General features: G+C 47.4%; 1 protein-coding gene and 1 long non-coding RNA gene across 50 annotated transcripts in view; both read right to left on the reverse strand.

Moving 5' to 3' along the window:
• LOC129641168 (uncharacterized) overlaps positions 1 to 3,187 on the reverse strand; it is a 29,031-nt gene extending 25,844 nt beyond the window's left edge. For 22 of the 49 annotated variants that reach the window (XR_008709190.1, XR_008709188.1, XR_008709182.1 and 19 more), the window contains exons 1-2: positions 2,476 to 3,187; positions 29 to 151 (exon numbers count right to left, since the gene is read on the reverse strand). Coding sequence is in view for 4 of the 49 variants with exons in the window: in XM_055565949.1 (XP_055421924.1) it covers positions 29 to 83; positions 2,172 to 2,177 (61 nt within the window). In the remaining 45 variants the exon portion in view is untranslated. Of the gene's footprint in view, positions 1 to 28; positions 152 to 665; positions 688 to 1,907; positions 2,057 to 2,167; positions 2,308 to 2,475 lie in introns of those variants that run through there. The other 27 variants (XR_008709184.1, XR_008709178.1, XR_008709163.1 and 24 more) reach the window with 17 other exon arrangements.
• An 11,030-nt stretch (positions 3,188 to 14,217) lies between these two features.
• Positions 14,218 to 19,522, reverse strand: LOC129641167 (uncharacterized). The gene is made up of 2 exons (XR_008709148.1): positions 19,435 to 19,522; positions 14,218 to 15,529 (listed from the first exon to the last, which is right to left on the reverse strand). It is a non-coding gene; the product is annotated as an uncharacterized LOC129641167 (long non-coding RNA).
• Positions 19,523 to 23,209: the final 3,687 nt, after the last annotated feature.

Below are 23,209 nucleotides of genomic sequence, written 5' to 3' on the forward strand. Positions count from 1 at the left end.
CAGGCAACAGAGAAGAGAAAACACTTACCACAGGAGGTCCTGGTAAGCAACAAGGAACTAACAAGCTCCCTCCAAGCAGGATTCTGCAGAGGTCAACAAGAGGTCAGTAAGAGATGGCAGACTGCAGTCCAGAGGTCCTAGCGACTTCCATCTTGCAGCAGAGACCCAGCATAGTCCAAACGAATTCAATGTTGCAAAAAATAAGGACAGAAGTCTTTGAGCACATGACTGAGTTTAGGGGTGAGGTAGTACATGTATGTGCCTGGAAAATCTTAACTATGAGAAAGGAAAGAAATTAAAGAAACTATCAAGCTGTCCAAACTGATAAAAGCGAATGATTACACAGTTTTCTCTGTATACATTAGCAGATAATAATCTGAAAAGGAATTTTAAAAAATTCCCTTTCAATAATGTCAACATGAATACAACACTTTGCCATGTATTAACGATGATGACAAGACTGGCACACTGGAAATTATACACCCTGGCTGAAAACTATCCTGAATACATGGACAGATATTCCATAATGATGGAAAGACTTAAGATGGCAATCACATGGAATGCATCTTCAATCTGAAATAAATATTCGATATGGTTTGATCGCTCAGAGCTTTTGTGTCATCAATTGTTATTAAAGTATAAAAGAGATAGAGAAAGCTGCTGACTTAGTCTTGAGGCTGGATGTACACCCTGCTGGGTTCTAGCCAGGTATTCTACAGGCACTAGCAGTCAGCTAAGGAAAGAAAGGCACTGTCTCAGGTAATTGCAGCAGGCCCCTCCCCCACGATATGCCTTGAGATAACATTGGCAGCAGGTGAGTCATCCCGGGCCAAAATTTGATAGACCTGAATCTTGAAGAAAGGCAGTATTCAAGGCAAATATATCATTTCCTTAATATAGATAAGGAGAACAAGCTAGGAGGAAAACATACTGTTTTTTTCAAGTTGCTTCTGAGCCTTTTGGGGGGACCGACCTGAAGCCAGAGTCTAGCGGAAATACATAGGATATTTATATCACTTAAGACAAACATTTCCTCAGGAAAAAAAAAGCATTGCTTAGCTCAAGGTTTGTCTGCGAAATGCTTACACATCAGGAGATGGCTCGAGCTGGGTTTCCACACACAAGAACATGCATGCAAAGGACAAGCCTGCACAGCCAATCTGCCCCACCCCACAGCAAGCAGCATTTCCAAGTGACCTCCTTAGGCCTTCCCCAAACTACAGGGGCACCTCTGGGTTTCCTGTTTCCCTCACTTCAAACACTTTTCTTAAAAAAAAAAAATATCCCGCACACTTCTTGATAAATGCCACAGTGGAAGGAAAAAGGCCTTCAATATTAGGAACTCCATTTGAAAAACACTTGTAGCTTGGTTTTGTTTTAATTACACCACCACATAATTTAAACTTTTTACACGTTCTAATTATTCAGTTCCAAAACACCAAACTTTTCTTCCACAGGGTCCCCATGAAAAGGCCCACGCAGCAGGACAGCCACAGATTCTGACATGAAAGTGCAGCAAGGTACCCTCCCCCCTTCTTTGCTGCCTGGGCGGCCACCAGGGTTTGAAATCCATGCACCCTACTAAGTTTCTAGGGTGCAATCCGTGGACCCTTCGCTTTCCCATCCCAGTAGGTGCTCAAGGGCCCGCTGGCCTACAAAGTGCCAGAAGCAGGGCTGGGCCAGCCGGCCAGAGTTCAGGGTTCTGTCCCTTGGACTTCTAGCGGACACTAGGCTGCTTGGGAAACCCGGGCAGACTCGGAGATTTTTCAGCAAAGGGGTGGAGCGGTAAAGGCCTTGACCCCAAAGGCGAGGCCTTTCTGCGACCGCCAGGTTGGGGAGCTCCGAGAATGTACCAACAGACGGCGGAATACGTGGTTCCCTGCTCCACGCAGTCCCAGTGCCCTTACCAGTGGTCCGCAGCCCTGCGCTGCACCCACGGGATGGCGATCCTTGGGGACCCAGGAGCGGACGAAATGGGTGTTCCCAGCCTCAGTGGAGACCCCTGAGAGCACAACTGGGAAGCCCTCCCTATCCCCGCCAAGAGCCAATCCCGCCACAACCGGACCCCCTCCCCTCGCGCCAGGGTTCGCCCCGCCCCTGCCGCGCTCCCGGCGCGTTCCCAGCCGCAGTGGCGACCCCCGGGAGCACAACTGGGACCGACCCCCACCTACAGCCATCGTAATCTCCACCCGCGCAGCCGGAGTTTACCCCGCCCCGGTGCGGTCCCGGCGCGTTTCCAGCCGCAGTGGCCACTTCCGAGAGCACTACTGGGACTGCTTCCCACCCCCTCCTGACCGGAAACCCGCCCCGCGCCGCCCTGTTTCGCCCCGCCCCTGCCTCGCTCCCGGTACATTTCCAGCCGCAGTGGGGACCCCGGAGAGCACAACTGGGACCGCTTCCCACCCCCTCCTGACCGGAAACCCGCCCCGCGCCGCCCTGTTTCGCCCCGCCCCTGCCACGCTCCCGGTACCTTACCAATTTCTAGCGTTCACGCCCGGATAGGAGCAGGATGTAGGAGTGTGGGAGATGTGTCTGGAGCCTGACAGCCTCAGCTGCGCTCTGGCCTGCCCTTTGGACCTAGGAGCCAGGCCAACTTGCAGAGGGCTTATTGCCCTATTGTATGCAAACTACCAAGGCCTACCGCAAGGAGAGCTCTGTCGGAGGGAAGGGAAGTGCCCCAGGCTGCGTTCCCAAGCTGTTGCTAGGCAACCCAGACTCAGCGCTAAACGGAGGGAATCAGGGTCCTAGTGCCCCAGTCTTGGGGAGGGAGCTCCACAGCCAGAGTGTTCCTCCGTTTGTGCCCAGAAAGCGCCTGCCAGACTGGGCTTCCCTGGAGCTCTGTTGCAGAGCAGAGACGTGTGGATGTGTTTTGGGGCCTTGACTTGTGCGTTTGGGCTCCCTAGCACAGCCCCAGCGTAGGGGAACCAGCCCCTTAGCAAAGAGCTCCAGGCAGTGCTTTGTGCCCAGGCCTGGATGCCCAGTCCCAGCACGCGAGAGAGATGAGTTAGGCTGTTGGCGGGTTCTTGCAAGCCTGTATTGGAAAGGACCGAATGAGCTTCACACCGGCGGAGCTGCAGATCTGTGCCCAGGCGCGATAGGACAGAGCCCCTGTCGAGATGCTGCTCTGCCTGAGCGAGCCTCGCCAAGCCCTTCCCAGCTTCTAGCTTTCGCGCAGGGGAAGGAACAGACTGCGGAAGTTGGGGAGACGTGACTGGCGGGCGCCTCACTGGCCTCAGCTCCGCTCTTCCCTTCCCTTTGCACCTATGATCCATGCCTCCTTGCAGAGGGCTTAGGTCCCGAAGGAGAGCTCTGTCAGAGGGAAGGGAAGCGCCCCAGGCTGCATTCCCAGCTGTTGCTTAGCTGCCCAGACTCAGCGCTGCACAGGGGGAATCAGGCTCTCTGTGCCCCTATGTTGGGCATGCAGCTTCACACACAGGTGTGTCTCCGTAGGAATCAAGAAAGTTCCTGACAGAGTGAGGTTCACTAGAGCTATACTAAAGAGCAAAGACTTGTCCATGTGGTCTTGCCTTCTCCTGTGCGTTTGGGTCTCCGGGCTCGCCCCCAGCTCCGTGGAAACAACCCCTGAGAAAATATCTTCAAAATCTGCTTTTCCCAGTGTCTGGGAACTGGGGTTCGTAGGAGGAGAGAAAAGCACGCCTCCATCGGGAACGAAAGGCAGCCAACCTGCCTGTGATTTGAAGCCTCTATTTGGAAGGAATGGGTTAGCTTCTCCTAAAGGAGACCTCCAGATCTGCTCAGAAGTCGGTAATTCCAGAGGCAGGGTGCTGGTTCCTGATTGCCCTTTGCTAGCCTTGCAAAGACATTCCTAGGTTTAGAGTTATTTTCCATGAAGGAGCAGGCTTCGGGAATGTGTCAGACGGGACTGGCTCCTTATTGGCCTCAGCTCAGCTATTGCCTTTCCATTCAAACTAGGACAAGGGCCTACTTTATGAAGGGTAAGGGTCTTCTTCTTTGCCAACTGCCAAGGGCTACAGCAATGAGACCTCTATCAAGGCGAGGGAAGCCTAAGAGGATGGATTCTCAAGCAGGTGCTTAGCCACAAAGCATCAGCACCCCACGGAGAGAATCAAGCTCCCTGTGCCCCAATGTTGGGAGTGTAGCTTCACACACAGAGTTGTCTCTATAGGAGCCAAGAATGTTCCTGAGAGATTAGGTTCACTAAACCTCTCCTACAGAGCATTGACCTGTCCATGTGGTTTTGCCTTCCCCTGTGAGTTGGGTCCCCGAGGTCCGCCACACATCCGGGGAAACTGTGCCTGAGAAAAGATCTCCAGGAACCGCTTCACTGAGGCTGGGAAACGCTGTTCACAGGAAGTAAGGCAAGCGAATCTCCTGCAGAGAAAAAGAGGCCTTACTGTCCCTGGAGGAGCAGGCTGCCAGAGTGTGTGAAACCTGACTGCTGCCTTACTGGCCTCAGCTCCGCCATTGCCTGTTCATCCGAGCTAGGACCCAGGCCTACTTGGAGAAGCGTTTGGGTGCGGATTTCTACAAAGTGCCAAGGGCTACAGCAGTGAGAATTCTCTCAGCGGTAAGGGAGAGCATTGTATGGATTCTCAAGCTGTTTTCTGAACGACAGCATCAAAATGAAGAGAGAGAATCAGGCTCTCTGTCCCCCTATGTTAGGTATGCAGCTTCACACACAGAGGTGTCTCTATAGGAGCCAAGAATGTTCCTGAGAGATGAGGTTCACTAGAGGTCTGCTGCAGAGCATAGACGTCTCCATGTGGTCTTGCCTTCCCCTGTGGCTTTGGGTCTCCGGGCTCGGCCCCAGCTCCGTGGAAACAACCCCTGAGAAAATATCTTCAAGATCTACTTTTCCCAGAGGCTGGGAACTGGGGTTCATAGGAGGAGAGAAAAGCAAGCCTCCTTCGGGCACGAAAGGCAGCCAACCTGCCTGTGTTTTGAAGCCTCTATTTGGAAGGAATGGGTTAGCTTCTCCTAAAGGAGACCTCCAGATCTGCTCAGAAGTCGGTAATTCCAGAGGCAGGGTGCTGGTTCCTGACTGCCCTTTGCCAGCCTTGCAAAGACATTCCTAGATTCTAGAGTTATATTCCATGAAGGAGCAGGCATCAGGAATGTGTCAGACGGGACTGGCTCCTTATTGGCCTCAGCTCAGCTATTTCCTTTCCATTCAAACTAGGACAAGGGCCTACTTTATGAAGGGTAAGGGTCTTCTTCTTTGCCAACTGCCAAGGGCTACAGCAATGAGACCTCTATCAAGGCGAGGGAAGCCTAAGAGGATGGATTCTCAAGCAGGTGCTTTACTACAAAGCATCAGCACCCCACGGAGAGAATCAAGCTCCCTGTGCCCCAATGTTGGGAGTGTAGCTTCACACACAGAGTTGTCTCTATAGGAGCCAAGAATGTTCCTGAGAGATTAGGTTCACTAAACCTCTCCTACAGAGCATAGACCTGTCCATGTGGTTTTGCCTTCCCCTGTGAGTTGGGTCCCCGAGGTCCGCCACACATCCGGGGAAACTGTGCCTGAGAAAAGATCTCCAGGAACCGCTTCGCTGAGGCTGGGAAACGCTGTTCACAGGAAGTAAGGCAAGCGAATCTCCTGCAGAGAAAAAGAGGCCTTACAGTCCCTGGAGGAGCAGGCTGCCAGAGTGTGTGAAACCTGACTGCTGCCTTACTGGCCTCAGCTCCGCCATTGCCTGTTCATCCGAGCTAGGACCCAGGCCTACTTGGAGAAGCGTTTGGGTGCGGATTTCTACAAAGTGCCAAGGGCTATAGCAGTGAGAATTCTCTCAGCGGTAAGGGAGAGCATTATGTGGATTCTCAAGCTGTTTTCTGAATGACAGCGCCAAAATGAAGAGAGAGAATCAGGCTCTCTGTGCCCCTATGTTAGTTACGCAGCTTCACACACAGAGGTGTCTCTATAGGAGCCAAGAATGTTCCTGAGAGATGAGGTTCACTAGAGGTTTGCTACAGAGCATAGACCTGTCCATATGGTTTTGCCTTGCCCTGTGAGTTGGGTCCCCGAGGTCCGCCCCAGCTCAGGGAAAGGAGCCCCTGAGAAAAGATCTCCTGGGACCACTATTCCCCCAGGCTGGCAAACGCAGTTCACAGGAGGTAATGCAAGAGAGCCTCCTGCAGGGCACAACAGGCCTTACTGTCCCTGGACGATCAGGCTGCAAGAGTGTGTGAGACCTGACTGGTGCCTTACTGACCTCAGCTCCGCCATTGCATGTTCCTCCGAACTAGGACCCAGGCCTACTAGGAGAAGGGTTTGTGTATGGATTTCTAAATACTGCCAAGGGGTATAGCAATGAGAACTGTGTCACGGGTAAGGAAGGGCATTGTATGGATTTTCAAGCTGTTGTTTGAACGACAGCTTCAAAGCTGCATAGATAGAATCAGACTCTGTGTCTCCATGTTCGGTATACAGCTTCACAGACAGGGGTGTCTCCATAGGAAACAAGAACGTTCCTGACAGAGTGAGGTTCACTAGAGCTCTCCTAGAGAGCAAAGACTTGTCCATGTGGTTTTTCTTCCCCTGTGCGTTTGGGGCTCCAGGCTCGGCCCCAGCTCCGTGGAAACAAACCCTGAGAAAAGATCTTCAAGATCCGCTTTTCCCAGAGGCTGGGATGTGGGGTTCATAGGAGGCGGGAAAAGCAGGTCTCCTTCAGACAGCAAGAGGCAGCCAAGCGGCCTGCGTTTGGAAGCCCCTATTTGGAAGAATGGGTTAGCTTCTCCCAAAGGAGACCTCCAGATCTGCTCAGAAGTCGGTAATTCCAGAGGCAGTGTGCAGGGTCCTGACTGCCCTTTGCCAGACTTGCAAAGACATTCCTAGATTCTACCGTTATCTTCCTGAAGAAGCAGACTTCAGGAATATGTCAGACTTGACTGGCGCCTTATTGGCCTCAGCTCAGCTATTGCCTTTCCATTCAAACTAGGACAAGGCCCTATTTTATGAAGGGTAAGGGTCTTCTTCTTTCCAAACTGCCGAGGGCTACAGCAATGAGACCTCCGTAAATGCGAGGGAAGTGTAAGCGGATGGATTCTCAAGAAGGTTCTTTGCCACCAAGCATCAGCACCCCACGGAGAGAATCAGGCTCCATTTGCCCCTATGTGGGGGTGTGTAGCTTCACACACAGTGGTGTCTCTACAGGAGCCAAGAATGTTCCTGAGAGATGAGGTTCACAAGAGCTCTCCTACAGAGTGCTCACCTATCCATGTGGTTTCGCCTTCCCCTGTGAGTTGGGTCCCCGAGGTCCGCCCCAGCTCCGGGAAAACAGCCCCTCAGGAAAGATCTCCAGGAACAGCTTTTCGCCCAGGCTGGGAAAAGCTGTTCACAGGAAGTAAGGCAAGTGAGCCTCCTGCAGAGAAAAAGAAGCCTTACTGTCCATGGAGGAGCAGGCTGCCAGAGTGTGTGAAAACTGACTGGTGCCATACTGGTCTCAGCTCCGCCATTGCTTGTTCCTCCGAACTGGGACTCAGGCCTACTTGGAGAAGGGTTTAGGTGCAGATTTCTACAAACTGCCAAGGGCTACTGCAATGAGAACTCTCTCAGAGGTAAGAGCGAGAATTGTATGGATTCTCAAGCTGTTTTCTGAACGACAGCATTAAACCTTCACAGAGAGAATCAGGCTCTCTGCCGCCATGTTGGGTACGCAGTTTCACACACAGAGGTGTGCCCATAGGAGCCAAGAACGTTCGTCAAAGACTGAGGTTCACTAGAGCTCTCTTAGAGAGCAAAGACTTGTTCATGTGGTTTTGCCTTCCCCTGTACGTGTGGGTCTCCGGGCACAACCCCAGCTCCGTGGAAACAACCCCTGAGCAAAGATCTCCAAGATCTGCTTTTCCCCCATGCTGGGAACCAGGGATCATAGGAGGCAGGAAAAGCAAGCCTCCTTCGGGCAAGAAGAGGCAGCCAACCGGCCTGTGTTTGGAAGCCTATATTTGCAAGGAATGGGTTAGCTTCTCCAGAACGAGACCTCCAGATCTGCTCAGAAGATAGATATTCCAGAGGCAGGGTCGAGGTTCCTGACTGCCCTTTGCCAGCCTTGCAAAGACATTCCTAGATTCTAGCGTTATTTTCCATGAAGGAGCAGGCATCGGGAATATGTCAGAGTTGACGGGTGCCTTACTGGCCTCAGCTCAGCTATTGCCTTTCCTTTCAAACTAGGATCAGGGCTTACTTGGTAAAGGGTAAGGGTCTGCTGCTTTCCAAACTGCCAAGAGACACAGCAATGAGACCTCTGTCAAGGCGAGGGAAGCGTAAGCGGATGGCTTCTCAAACAGGTGCTTTGCCACAAAGCATCAGCACCCCACGGAGAGAATCAGGCTCCCTGTGCCCCTATGTTCGGTGTGTAGCTTTACACACAGAGGTGTCTCTGTACGAGCCAGGAATGTTCCTAAGAGATGGGACTCACTAACGTCTCCTACAGAGCATAGACCTGTCCATGTGGTTTTGCCTTCCCCTGTGAGATGGGTCCCCGAGGTCCACCCCAGCTCTGGGGATAGAGCCCCCGAGAAAAGATCTCCAGGAACCGCTTTTCGCCCAGGCTGGGAAACGCAGTTCACAGGAGGCAAGGCAAGCGAGCCTCCTGCAAGGAAAAAGAGGCCTTACTGTCCCTGGAGGAGCAGGCTGCCAGAGTGTGTGACACCTGACTGGTGCCTTATTTGCCTCAGCTCCGCCATTGCATGGCCATCCAAACCAGGACCCAGGCCTACTTGGAGAAGGGTTTGGGTGCGGATTTGTAAAAACTGCCAAGGGCTACAGCAATGAGAACTCTCTCAGAGGTAAGGGAGAGCATTGTATGGATTCTCAAGCTGTTGTTTGAACGACAGCTTCAAAGCAGCAAAGAGAGAATCAGGCTCTGTGTGCCCCCTTGTTGGGTACGCAGCTTCACACACAGAGGTATCCCCTTAGAATCCAAGACTTTCCTCACATACTGAGGTTAACTAGAGTTCTCCTACAGAGCAAAGACTTGTCCATGTGGTTTTGCCTTCCTCTGTGCGTGTGGGTCTCCAGGCTCAGCTCCAACTCAGTTGAAATAGCCCCTGAAAAAAGATCTCCAAGAACCACTTTTCCCACAGGCGGGAAGCAGAGTTCACAGGAAGCGGAACAAGCAAGCCTCCTTCGGGCAAGTAGAGGCAGCCAACTAGCCTGTGTTTGGAAGCCTCTATTTGGAAGGAATGGGTTAGCTTCTCCTAAAGGAGACCTCCAGATCTGGTCAGAAGTCAGTAATTCCAGAGGCAGGGTGCTGGTTCCTGACTGCCCTTTGCCAGCCTTGCAAAGACATTCCCAGATTGTAGAGTTATTTTCCATGAAGGTGCAGGCTACGGGAGTATGTCAGACTTGACAGGCGCCTTATTGGCCTCAGCTCAGCTATTACCTTTCCATTCAAACTAGGACAAAAGCCTACTTTATGAAGGGTAAGGGTCTTCTTCTTTCCAAACTGCCAAGGGCTACAGCAATGAGACCTCTGTCAAGGCGAGGGAAGCCTAGGTGGACGGATTCTCAAGCAGGTGCTTTGCCACAAAGCCTCAGCACCTCAGGGAGAGAATCAGGCTCCATTTGCCCCTATGTTGGGTGTGTAGCTTTACACACAGAGGTGTCTCTATAGGAGCCCAGAATGTTCCTGAGAGATGAGGTTCACTAGAGCTCTCCTACAGAGCATAGACCTGTCCATGTGGTTTTGCCTTCCCCTGTGAGTTGGGTCCTCGTGGTCCTCCCCAGCTCCGGGGAAGGAGCCCCTGAGAAAAGATCTCCAGGGACCACTTTTCCCCCAGGTTGGGAAACGCAGCTCACAGGAGGCAAGTCAAGTGAGCCTCCTGCAGGGAAAAAGAGGCCTTACTGTCCCTGGACGATCAGGCTGCCAGAGTGTGTGACACCTGACTGGTGCCTTATGGCCTCAGCTTCGCCATTGCATGTTCCTCCGAACTAGGACCCAGGACTACTAGGAGAAGGGTTTGGGTGCAGATTTCTAAAAACTGCCAAGGGCTACAGGAATGAGAACTCTGTCACGGGTAAGGAAGAGCATTGTATGGATTTTCAAGGTGTTTTTTGAACGACAGCTTTAAAGCTACACAGAGAGAATCAGGCTCTCTGTGCCCCCATGTTGGGTACGCAGCTTCGCACACAGGGGTGTCTCCATATGAATCAAGAATGTTCCTGACAGACTGAGGTTCACTAGAGCTCTCCTAGAGAGCAAAGACTTGTCCATGTAGTTTTTCTTCCCCTGTGCGATTGGGTCTCCGGGCTTAGCCCCAGCTCCGTGGAAACAACCCCTGAGAAAAGATCGTCAAGATCCGCTTTTCCCAGAGCCTGGGAAGCTGGGTTCATAGGAGGCAGGAAAAGCAAGCCTCCTTCGGGCACGAAGTGGCAGCCTACCGGCCTGTTTTTGGAAGTCTCAATATGGAAGGAATGAGTTAGAGTCTCCTAAAGGAGACCTCCAGATCTGCTCAGAAATCGGTAATTCCAGAGGCAGGGTGCAGGCTCCTGACTTCCCTTTGCCAGCCTTGCAGAGACATTCCTAGATTCCAGCGTTATTTTCCATGAAGGAGCAGGCTTCGGGAATATATCAGACTTGACTGGCGCCTTATTGGCCTCAGCTCAGCTCTTGCGTTTCCTTTCAAACTAGGACAAGGGCCCACTTTATGAAGGGTAAGGGTCCTCTTCTTTCCAAACTGCCAAGGGCCACAGCAATGAGACCTCTGTGAAGGCAAGGGAAGCCTAAGTGGATGGATTCTCAAGCAGGTGCTTTGCCACAAAGCATCAGCACCCCAAGGAAAGAATCTGGCTCCATTTGCCCCTATGTTGGGTGTGTAGCTACACACACAGAGGTGTCTCGATAGGAGCCAAGAATGTTCCTGAGAGAGGAGGTTCACTAGAGATCTCCTACAGAGCATAGACCTGTCCATTTGGTTTTGCCTTCCCCTGTGAGTTGGGTCCCCGAGGTCCGCCCCAACTCCGGGGAAACAGCCCCTGAGAAAACATCTCCAGGATCAGCTTTCTGCCCAGGCTGGGAAATGCTGTTCACAGGAAGTAAGGCAAGCGAGCCTCCTGTAGGGAAATAGAGGCCTTACTGTCCCTGGAGGAGCAGGCTGCCAGAGTGTGTGACACCTGACTGGTGCCTTACTGGCCTCAGCTCCGCTATTGCATGTTCATCTGAACTTGAACCCAGGCCTACTTGGAGAAGTGTTTGTGTGCCGATTTCCAGAACCTGCCAAGGGCTACAGCAATGATAACTCTCTCAGTGGTAAGGGAGAGCATTCTATGGATTTTCAATTTGTTGTTTGAACGACAGCGTCAAAGCTGCACAGAGAGAATCAGGTCTCTGTGTCTCTATGTTGGCTATGCAGCTTCCCACACAGAGATGTCCCCGTTGGAGCCAAGAACATTCCCCATAGACTGAGGTTCACTAGAGCACTCCTAGAGAGCAAAGACTTGTCCATGCGGTTTTCCCTTCCCCTGTGCGTGTGGGTCTCCGGGATCGGCCCCTGCTCCGTGGAAACAGCCTCTGGGAAAAGATCTCCAAGAACCTCTTATCCCCCAGGCTGGGAAGCGGAGTTCGCAGGAGGTGGGATAAGCAAGCTTCCTTCGGCAAGAAGAGACAGCCAACCGGCCTGTGTTTGGAAGCCTATATTTGCAAGGAATGGGTTAGTTTCTCCTGACCGAGACCTCCAGATGTGCTGAGAAGATAGAAATTCCAGAGGCAGGGTCGAGGTTCCTGACTGCCCTTTGCCAGCCTTGCAAAGACATTCCCAGATTCTAGCGTTATTTTCCTTGAAGGAGCAGGCATCGGGAATATGTCAGACTTGACTGGCGCCTTACTGGCCTCAGCTCAGCTATTGCCTTTCCATTCAAACAAGGACAAGGGCCTACTTGGTGAAAGGTAAGGGTCTGCTTCTTTCCAAACTGCCAAGGACTACAGCAATGAGACCTCTGTCAAGGTGAGGGAAGCCTATGCGGATGGATTCTTAGCAGGTGCTTTGCCACAAAGCATCAGCACCCCACGGAGAGAATCAGACTCCCTTTGCCACTATGTTGGGTGTGTAGCTTCATGCACAGAGGTGTCTCTGTAGAAGCCAAGAATGTTCCTGAGAGATGAGGTTCACTAGAGCTCTCCTACAGAGCACAGACCTGTCCATGTGGTTTTGCCTTCCCCTGTGAGTTGGGCCCCTGAGGTCCGACCCAGCTCCAGGGAAACAGCCCCTGAGAAAAGATCTCCAGGAACAGCTTTTCGCCCAGGCTGGGAAACGCAGTTCACAGGAGGCAAGGCAAGCGAGCCTCCTACAGGGAAAAAGAGGCCTTACTGCTCCTGGACGATCAGGCTGCAAGAGTGTGTGAGACCTCACTTGTGCCTTACTGGCCTCAGCTCCGCCATTGCCTGTTGTTCCGAGCTAGGACCCAGGACTACTCGGAGAAGGGTTAGGGTGCGGATTTCTACAAACTGTCAAGGACGACAGCAATGAGAATTCTCTTAGCGGTAAGGGAGAGCATTGTATGGATTCTCAAGCTGTTGTTTGAATGACAGTTTCAAAGCTACACAGAGAGAATCAGGCTCTCTGTTCCCCTATTTTGGCTGTGCAGCTTCACACTCAGAATTTGACTCTGTTGGAGCCAGAAATATTCCTGAAAGACTTAGGCTCACCAAAGCTGTCCTCCAGAGCAAAGACATTGGATGTGGTTTTGCCTTCCCTTGTCAGTATGGGACCCCTAGCTTGGCCCCAGCTCCGGGGATACAGCCTCTGAAAAAAAATCTTCCAAGAAGCGATTTTCCTCCAGGCTGTTAAGCGGAATTCGCAGTTTGCAAGTTAAGGAAGCCTGCTTCGTGGAAGAGCAAGCAGCCAACTGGCCCTGTGTTAGGAAGCCTGTATTTGGAAGGAATGGGTTAGCTTCTACAGCGGGAGAACCTCAGATCTGCTCAGGGGACTGAAATACTAGAGTCAGGGTCGAGGTTCTCCCCTGTCCTTTGGGCTCCTTGCAAAGACATTCCTAGCTTCTAGCGTTAGTGTCCCTGTAGTAGCAGGCTGCGGGAGCGTGTGATAAATGACTGCCTCGTTCCTGTCCTCAGCTCCGCTATTGACTTTCTATTCGAACTAGAACCCAGGCCTACTTTGAGAAGGGTTAGGGTCCAGTGTTTCCAAACTGCCAAGGGCTACGGCAATGCGAGCTCTGTCAGAGGTAAGAAAAGAGCAATTGGTTGGATTCTTCAGCTGCTGCGTGGCTGCACAGCTTCTGCGCTGCATGGAGAGCATGAGGCTCCTTGTGGCCCTATTTTGGGTATGCAGCAACACGCACACAGAGTGTCTGTGTTCGCTTATGTACAGGCTTATGTACACTAGAGCTCACCTACAGAGCAAAGACATGTGGATGTGGTTTTGCCTTTCCCTATGAGTTTGGGTCTCTTACCTCGGCCCCAGCCCCGGGGAAACAGCCCCTGAGAAAATACTTACAATAAGTGTTTTGTCCATCAGCTGGAAAGCGAAGTTCACAGAATGCGTGTAAATGAAGCCTCCCTTGTGGAAGGAGAGGCAGCCAACTGGTGTGTGTTTGCAAGCATGTATTTGGAAGGAACGGGTTAGCTTCTACAATGGGAGACGTCCAGATCTACTCAGAGGACCGAAACTCAGAGTCAGGGCTGAGCATCTCGCATGTCATCTGTGAACCATGTAATGACATTCCTAGGTTATAGTGGCATTGCCCATGAAGGAGCAGGCTGCGGCACTGTGTCAGACATGTTTGGGCGCATTACTCTGGTCAGCTCCACTATTTCCTTTCATGTACATTTTGGTCTCTAGGCCCGGTATCAAGGGGTGCACACAGGGTGTTTTCTCGCAGGATCCAAGAATGTTCCAGACAGTCCTAGGCTCACTAGCTGTTGCTAGGTCGCACATTATGCTATACTTATTGTTAACAGTAAAAATACTATTGGAGCTCTAATTATTTTTTTTCTTTTTACTTGCAATGCTAGTGATAGAACCAAAGGCTGCTATCTATATCAAACAAGAGAAACGTAAAGGAAACTAAACAATTTTATGGAATCACATTGCCATGGTCCTATACAGTAAACTAGAAATTCAAGGGACATGATTTTTCTGAATGCAGGAGACTCCAGTTTCATTCCTGGGTCCGGAAGATTCCCTGGAGAAGGCACAAGCTACCACTCCAGTATTCTGGCCTAGAGAATGCCATGGGCTGTATAGTCCATGGGGTCACAGAGTCAGGCACCACTGAGCCACTTTCACTTTCACATGCGGATATTATATAAAAAAATGTGGTAACAGATCTAGAACCTTTGGCAAGCTAACGAATGAGTAATCTAAATATGGATAATCAACTTTGTCCTGCATGGTGATTACTGTCCGGTATTTGCTTTGAGAGCAGTTGAACTCCTCATTATTAAAGAGAAGTAATCCTTTCCTCTTTGAAACATTTGTGAACCATTCAGTTGGGTGTGGTGAATAAAATACTTAAGGATCTAATACATAAAAATGCAATAGACAAAGCACATTATAATCTGCTTCCCACACCCTCCCTATGGATGCCCCAGACATTGCAAGCAAAGAGACCCTCCCGTTTGTGCAGCCTGTTCTAGCAGTAGCTCTATCTTCATCACCATTCTACAATCACGCCAGATTATTCCCTTCCTCATTCCACATTCAGCTAGTCCCCTCAAACTGGCAACCCCATTTCTGAGAACATCTCAAATATTGACCTTTTCCTACTGCCTTATCTATGGTCTCATCTCATCTGGGCTTCTACAACAATGTCCCCTTTTTCTGTCCCAGAGTAACTTAAAATGATTTGCCCTGATTTTATGTCTTGACTTCATGCACCATTGTATAGTGACATTTTTAGTTGAAATACAGTAGGACTAAAAATATTGATAGAATACTAATAAATCATGTTGGTAAGTGTGGTTGTCACATAGGATTCACAGGAGATTTAAATTCACAGTTGTCAACGTAAAAGATTCATGCTATTTAGCTTCTTCATGAATCTATACCACAAAGGAAGAGCTTTTCGCAACATATTTCATGGAGGGAACTACAAGGATGATAGGCGTAATACTATGTGTCAACTCATGGATTTCTAAGCATTGCTCACAATACAGATCTGCTTTTCAACATCAGGGTTCTTTCAGTGTCCTTGAACAGCATTTGTTTTTCTGTTCAGTTCAGTTCAGTCGCTTGATCGTGTCCGACTTTTTGCAACCCCCATTGAACTGCAGCACGCCAGACCTCCCTGTCCATCCCCAGAGTTTACCCAAACTCATGACCATTGGGTCGCTGATCCACTGTCGTCCCCTTCTCCTCCTGTCTTCAGTCTTTCCCAACATCAGGGTCTTTTCAAATGAGTCAGCTCTCCAAAAACTGGAGTTTCAGCTTCACTATCAGTCCTTCTGATGAACACCCAGAACGGATTTCCTTTAGGATGGACTGGTTGGATTTCCTTGAAACCCAAGGGACTCTCAAGAGTTTTCTCCAACACCACAGTTCGAAAGCATCCATTCTTCTGCGCTCAGCTTTCTTTATAGTTCACCTGTATATTCTGTATACAGAAGAAAAACACTCATGAGTATAAAACTTGTTCACATAAAACGAGTGTATGAATTGTTATCTTCCCGACCCAGGGATCAAACCCACATCACTTCCATATCCTGCACTGGTAGGCAGAGTATTTACTGACCGTGCCGCCTAGGAATCGATACACATTTCAAGAACCACTGCCATCAGCTTCTCCTGTTCATGACCGAAGTAGGAGAAAGAACGCTGGAAGAAGTACCCATAAGCATATTATTTAGTCAAGGAACTGTTGTTATGCTGGATACTCCAGTTATTACTGGGACAAGTCAGTTCCTCCAATGATGATGGGTATACCTGAAAAATTCTTACAAATTCATGGGATGCGATGTCTCTATGATCAATGTGTTCATCTTATGCTACTGCTTCAGGTAGACCTGCTTCAGCATGAAGGACTGCACTTGAAGGGATGCCTACTATTCCAGCTCAAGCAACAGATACTGACGTGCAGATCACTGTCCTTTGTTGAACAGGATCAGCAGTTTGTCAACATAGGTAACACGCCAGAGCAAGCCTTGGGATGCAACTCTGAAAACAGGCTAGGCCCTCTTTTCCCCAAGCCCTGCGATAAAATACGAATCCAAAAAAGAAAAATAGCAACGATTTTGTCAGGACTTCCTCGCTTTTGTGTTCTGGATGGCAAGAAGCACACACTGAGGCCAGATGACTGCAGGATTTAATTGTGAGCTAACATTGGGTGGGGTGGAAGCTCATCACTCTAGGAAGAATGTGGCTAAACTAAACAGTTTGACTTTCATTCACTTCATGTGCATAGAGTTCCATAATCCTTCGTTAAGGAATTCAGCAAGTTGTACTTCCTTACCCCTTCACCATCTCTTGGTTTACACGAATGTAAGTTCCTAGTCCAGCACTTATTTATACAACGCGTGTTACAGGTAGTAGTAGTGCATAAATGATGATGAGCAATGACAGGAAGTTTATTTCTTCTCTGTTCGACTTCTCTATTTTTATACAACCAAGCAGTGAAATATACTTACGAATGTGAATATTTTAGTGGTGTGTAGAAATACACAGTGTTGGCACAATAATTATCAGGGTATTGTGTCTTTTTCATATATTCCTTTGGAGATTCTGTTCCATTATACGCTATCATAAGACATTCAATACAGTTTCTGAAACTATAGAGTAGGTCCTTGTGGTTTCTTTCATACGTAGTACTATGTAGTTGTTAATACTTCAAACAAAAACTGGTACACAAGTATTCATAGCGACCTTATTCACAATAGCCCAAAGGTAGAACCTATTCAAGTGTCCATCGGTGGGTGAATGAATATGCATCACAGGGTATATTCAAAAGCTTGAACAGTATTCTACCATACAAAAAGATAAACTGAAATGGTTCTGCCACTGCACAAGACACTACAGAAATTACTCCAAAACTAACACATGGAACAAACAGATATTTCAATTCTAATTCATGCTATGTACCCAAAAGGTTTGGAAAAGGGGCTGAAAAAATGCATATTGCTCCAGTCATAGTCACAACAGCATGATTCACACTGGCCAACAAACAGAGGCAATCTAAGTGTCCATGGACAGCCAGTTCCATAAACAAACTGTGGTAGACACACAATGGAATCTGACTCGGCCCTTCAAAGTCGGTAATTCTGACAATGCCACAATGTGGACGAACCTTATGGTCATTATATTAAGTGAAATAAACCAGACCAAAATAGGAGAAACGTTCTGTGATTCCACTAGTATGACATATCCAAACAAGTCAAGTCCAAAGCCAGAAGAAGCAGAAAGTGATTCCCAGGGATCTAAGACAGTTCATGTTTCACAGAACCCGCCCAGTTTCCCTTGGGGAAACTGACTTCTCATGACATCTCCAAAAATAATTGGAAGCCATATCCAGTCAAATGAATGTAGACATAATTTTATAATGTACACCAACCTCACTCAAACGTCTCAACAGACAAAAGGCAAAATTGTATCTATGGTAACTCAGCTTTGTTTAAAACTGTATCTACACTACCTTAGTTTTGCTTATGAAATTTAACCAAAACAAAACAAAACAAAACACTAAAGTCTATCCAAAAACGGACATAAAAATTATAACATGAACTTTAAAAAATTATAAATTTAAACTGTGAAAAACCTCATTCACACAACTTAAACACAAGCCACAGAAAAATGTATTGACAAAATACATATATGATAAAGGATCGTACTCCAAATATACCAAAATATCTGGAACAAACAACCTCATTAAAAGTGTATAAATCTGAATGCCTGGCCAAAGAAAAGATACAGATAGTAAATCAGCATATCAAAAATACTCAAAATCATATATCATTAGGAAATTACAATCTAAAACAGCAGTGAAGTAGCACTGCACACCTATTAGATCCAGTAAGCTCAAAAAGGGGAAGGGGGCACGGGGCTTCTCTGGTGGGTCAGTGGTAAAGAATCTGCGTGACGATGAAGGACACTCAGGTTCGATCCCTTACCCAGGAAGATCCCACCTGCCAGAGAAATTTAGCTGGATTTTTCCACAGTTAAACAAGGCTCACCTGTGACCTGAACACTACACGTCTAGCACTTACTAAACAGCTTTGAAAAAGTGTCCAGGCAAAAAATATCACACAATTATACACAGCAGCTCTACTTCTAACAGTTAAAAACTTTCAAATATCAGGATGTCTTCGGGCGATGACTGTGTAAGCAAATTGGGATACATCCAAAGTGAAGGGGAGCAAATGCCACCCCAAAATATACCACTTCAGCATGAGAATTAGTTGTACCTAATTAACTTTCTTTTCTTTAAGAGGACACATGCTCATCTCTGACACCCAAGTTCAAGACGGCTCTTCTGTGAGTCACATTTACAAGAGAAATCTCATTTCAAAGGAATCCTCGGTATATACCAGATAGAAGGATGACAGTCTTGTGAAACTCTTTTTTTTTTTTTTAATCAATAGGGAAAGCTAAGATGTAAATCTGTACAACAACCATACCCTGCATTTTCTTTGGTTTTATTTTTATTAAACATAGTTTTTTTTTTTTTTGTATTTGGCTGCACCAGATCGACCTTCGCTGAGGCCAGCCAGATATCGTTGTGGCATGGGAAATCTAGTTCTCGGATCAGGGATTGAATCTGGGCCTCCTTCTTTGGGAGTGTCCAATCTTAGCTACTGGACCACCAGGAAGCCCCTGATTTGGTTTAAGATGACGATGGTATCTAAGGTGATATCTTGGGCCATTTCAGTCACTGACTCAGTTTCTTGAGTTTCTTCAAAGCACGCACAAGGTACACATTATTAAACCGGTTTGCAAAACAAGGAAATGTAGTTCATACTACAACACTGTATGCTTACAAATATCTAAATGGTAAATGGCATGTTATTTATTTTTAATTACTGTGCAGAAAAAAAAAAGAATGCAGGATTCACACATTTTACAACATGAATAAACATTAAAATCATCTTTAGTGAAAAATATCCATATAGAAAAGGCCACACAGATCCCATATTCGCCGTCTGCTTTGAATTTATCAAATTTGTCCAAATCACTGAAAATCTCAGTAACATTCTTAAAAAAAAAAAGATGGGAAGAAAAGTTATATTCATACAATTGAACAATTACTGAAAGGGAAGTGGGGCTGTGGATTACATTATACTGTAGAAACCATATGATGTCCTGATTTTGGAGACTATGTGCAGGTTCTGCAGGAGAATGCACCCATTTTAGATAAAACACATAGACTGTTTTAGATGATGTGGCAAATGTGAGCACTTTTTCCCTTTGTTAGAAGTTTTCTGTACATTTTACCCGGAAAGGAAATTATGTTTCAAAACAAACAAGTCAGATGAGACAGGCATGAAAATTTTCTATAGAGTTCAGACTTACCCAGGCAAAGTTCAAGGAAAGCTGTGATGCTCCACTGCCCTTGAAGGAGTCCAAATGGAATGAAGAAGTACTGTGGGAAGTCTATTAGTAACCACCATTCCTTGGGTCTGCGGGAGAAACAGATTTTATAAATAAAATTTTCCCCATAACTTCACAAAAAGTTGTTAGACTACATTCAGTAAAGTTTAAAAATTTCTGATCAATTGACAATCATATAAAGTACTACAACTTACAATCCCAATCAATATACAAAATTCACTTGCATTTGTGTACACTAATACCAATCAGAAAAAAAATAAGAAAATCCCACTTATAATTGCATCCAAAAGAATAAAACATTTATCAACAAACTTAATCAAGGACATAAAAGACCAGCAGTCAGAAAACTAGAAAGCACTGATAAAGAAACCAAAGAAAAGACAAATAACCAGAAAACTATTCCACGCTCAGGCACTGGAACAATGAGGAATTAAAATGTCCATTGCAAACAAAGCCATCAACAAATACACTGACTGAAATCAGAAAATGTTATTGAATTCCCTTTTTCACAGAAACATAAATACTCCTACTAGTAGGCTGCTAATATTGAACAGGACCTTAAAGGGCCAAGAAGACTGAGAAAGAAGAACACAGCTGGAGGCATCCTCCTCTCAGACTTCAAACTACAGCACGGCCCTGTAGTAACCGCCACAGTGAGGAACTGGCAGGAACACAGACACAGGGACTCCAGGAGAGAAGAGAGAGCCCAGGAATGAACACATATGGACGTGGTAAGTTCATGAAAATCAAACCACGAATGAGCCAAGAGGAAAGGACAGTCTTCTGAAGAAACAGGGACAGGAAAACTGGCCACCTACTGGGAAGAACATCCGTGAAGGTCATCCTCTAGGCCATCGAAAAGAAATCGAACTGAAAACCCGCCATTTGCACATGGAGCTCTCCCCCCCAGCCCCAACCCCCGAGTCTCAGAGATGGACCTCCAGTCAGCGCTCAGCTGGACCCAGGAAACGTCTACTTCGTCCTCATTTTCCCCTCTTGCAGCGCCTCCCTGCTGGCGGGCACTGAGGCAACCCCACTCCTCTCAGCTGGGACGCAGCCCCGTGACCCTGGAGCCCGAGTCCTGAGGGGCCTGAGGAGACAGAGCTCCCGCCAGAGAAGAGCGGGCAGCCCCGTGCTCACAGACCTCAGAGGGCTCACCAACAAGCAGTTCTGCTGTGAGCACTAAGGCTGGAAGCCCAAACTGAAATGGAGCACAATGGCTCCATGACCCTCCTCAAAACACGGCTAAGGAAGAGTCAGAGCCTGGATGGAATGCAGCCATAAAAAGGAACGCATTTGAGTCCATTCTACGGAAGGGGATGAACCGAGAGTGTATTAAACAGGCAAGTCAGTCAGAACGAGAAAAACATGGAATTGAGAAGGATGGGTCTGACGAATCTGTTCACATAGCAGCACCGGAGATGCAGACATAGAGGACAGACTTAGGGACAAGAGTGGTGAAAAAGAGGGAGAGGGTGAGATGAATGGAGAGAGCAGCATGGACGCCAACATTTGTAAATAGACAACCAGCGGGAATTTGCTGTTAGGACTCAGGGAACTCAAACTGGGGCTCTGAAATAACCTGGAGAGGTGGGGATGGAAGGGATGTGGGAGGGAGATTCCAGAAAGAGGGGACTTTCGTGTGGATGTATGACAAATTAAACTGATATTGTAAAGCAGTGATCAATCAACTAGAAATAAATAACTGTTTTAAAAAGAGAGAGAGATGAAATGAACAGAAGCACAAACATTGCAACTAACAACGGAGTTCCATTTAAAAAACTATACAATTTTAGAAAACAACAAAAGATCTACATGGCCTTTGGTCTGGTGATGAGTTCTAACACACAACAAAAAAGCCAACCTACCAAATTAGGAATATACATTATTTCAAACATTGACTTTTACAATTTTATACATTTACTCTGAGAAGGACCTTTTTCCAGAGAACCAAAAGACACTCTGTTAAATGGACCAGTGACCACCCACCCTTGCCAGGCAACAGAGAAGAGAAAACACCTGCAGGAGTCATCTTACAACAGGAGGTCCTGGTAAGGAACAAGGAACTAACAAGCTCCCACAAACCAGGATTCTGGAGAGGTCAGCAAGAGGTCAACAAGAGATGGGAGACTGCAGTCCAGAGGTCCTAGCAACTTCCACCTAGCAACAAAGACCCAGCATAGTCAAAACGAATTCAATGTTACAAAAAATAAATAAATAAAAGGACAGAAGCTCTTTGAACACATGACTGAGATTAGGGGTGAGGCAGTACATGTATGTGCCAGGATAATCTTAAAGTATGAGAAAGGAAAGAAAGTAAAGACAACTATCAAGCTGTCCAAAGTGATGAAAATGAATGATTACACAGTTTTATCTGTATACACTAGCAGATAATAATCTGAAAAGGATTTAAAAAATTCCCTTTCAATAATGTCAACATGAATAAATTGCTTTGCCATGGATGTAACGAGGATGACAAGACTGGCACACTGGAAATTCTACACCATGGCTGAAAAATATCCTGAATACATGGACTGATATTCCATAATGATGGAAAGACTTAAGATGGCAATACCATGGAATGCATCTTCAATCTGAAATGAAGATTCGATATGACTTGATCGTTCAGAGCTTTTGTGTCATCAAGTGTTATTAAAGGATGAAAGACATAGAGAAAGCTGCTGACATAGACTTGCGGCGGGGTGGGGGTGGGGGGGCAGTAAGCGTACCCCCTGCTGGTCTTTAGCCAGATGTTATACAGCCACTAGCATTCTGCTAAGGAAAGAAAGGCAATGTCTCAGAGCATGGCACCAGGCCCCCTCACCCACTACATGCATTGAGATAACATGGGCAGCAGGTGAGTCATCCCAGGCAAAAAAATGATTGATATGAATCTTGAAGAAAGGCAGATTTCCAGGCAAATATATCATTTCCTTAACATAGATTAGGAGAACAAGGTAGGAGGAAAACATACTGTTTTGTTCAAGTCGCTTCTGAGCCTTTTGGGGAAACCAACCTGAAGCCAGAGTCTAGCAGAAATACATAGGATATTAACATCGCTTAAGACAAACATTTCCTTAGGAGAAAATGCATTGCTTAGCTCAAGGTTTGTCTGGGAAATTGTTAAACATCAGGAAATGGCTCCAAGCTGGATTTCCACACACAAGAACATCCATGCAAAGGACAAGCCTGCACAGCCCATCTGCCCCACCCCACAGCCAGCAGCATTTCCAAGTGACCTCCTTAGGCCTTCTCCAAACTACAGGGGCACCTCTGGGTTTCCTGTTTCCCTCATTTTTCAGACTCTTTTCTTAAAAAAAAAAAAAGAAAAACAAAAAACAAATAAAAAAGCACACACATTTCTTCATATAATGCCACAGTGGAAGGAAAACAGGCCTTCAATATTTAGACCTCAATTTGCTTTATTTTTTTTTAATTACACCACCACATAATTTAAAATTTTTACAAGTTCTAATTATTCAGTTCCAAAACACCAAACTTTTATTGCACAGGGTCCCCATGAAAAGTCCCACGCAGCTGGACAGCCACAGATTCTGCCATGAAAGGGCAGCAAGGTGCCCTCCTCCCTTCTTTTCTGCCTGGGCGGCCACCGCGTTTTTAAATCCATGCAACCTACTAAGTTTCTAGGGTGCAATTCGTGGACCCTTCCCTTTCCCATCCCAGCAGGTGGTGAAGGGCCCACTGGCATACAAAATGCACTAAATGGGCGTTCCCT

This window comes from Bubalus kerabau, unplaced genomic scaffold (assembly GCF_029407905.1).
Source record: "Bubalus kerabau isolate K-KA32 ecotype Philippines breed swamp buffalo unplaced genomic scaffold, PCC_UOA_SB_1v2 scaffold_91, whole genome shotgun sequence".
Lineage (NCBI taxonomy): Eukaryota > Metazoa > Chordata > Mammalia > Artiodactyla > Bovidae > Bubalus > Bubalus kerabau.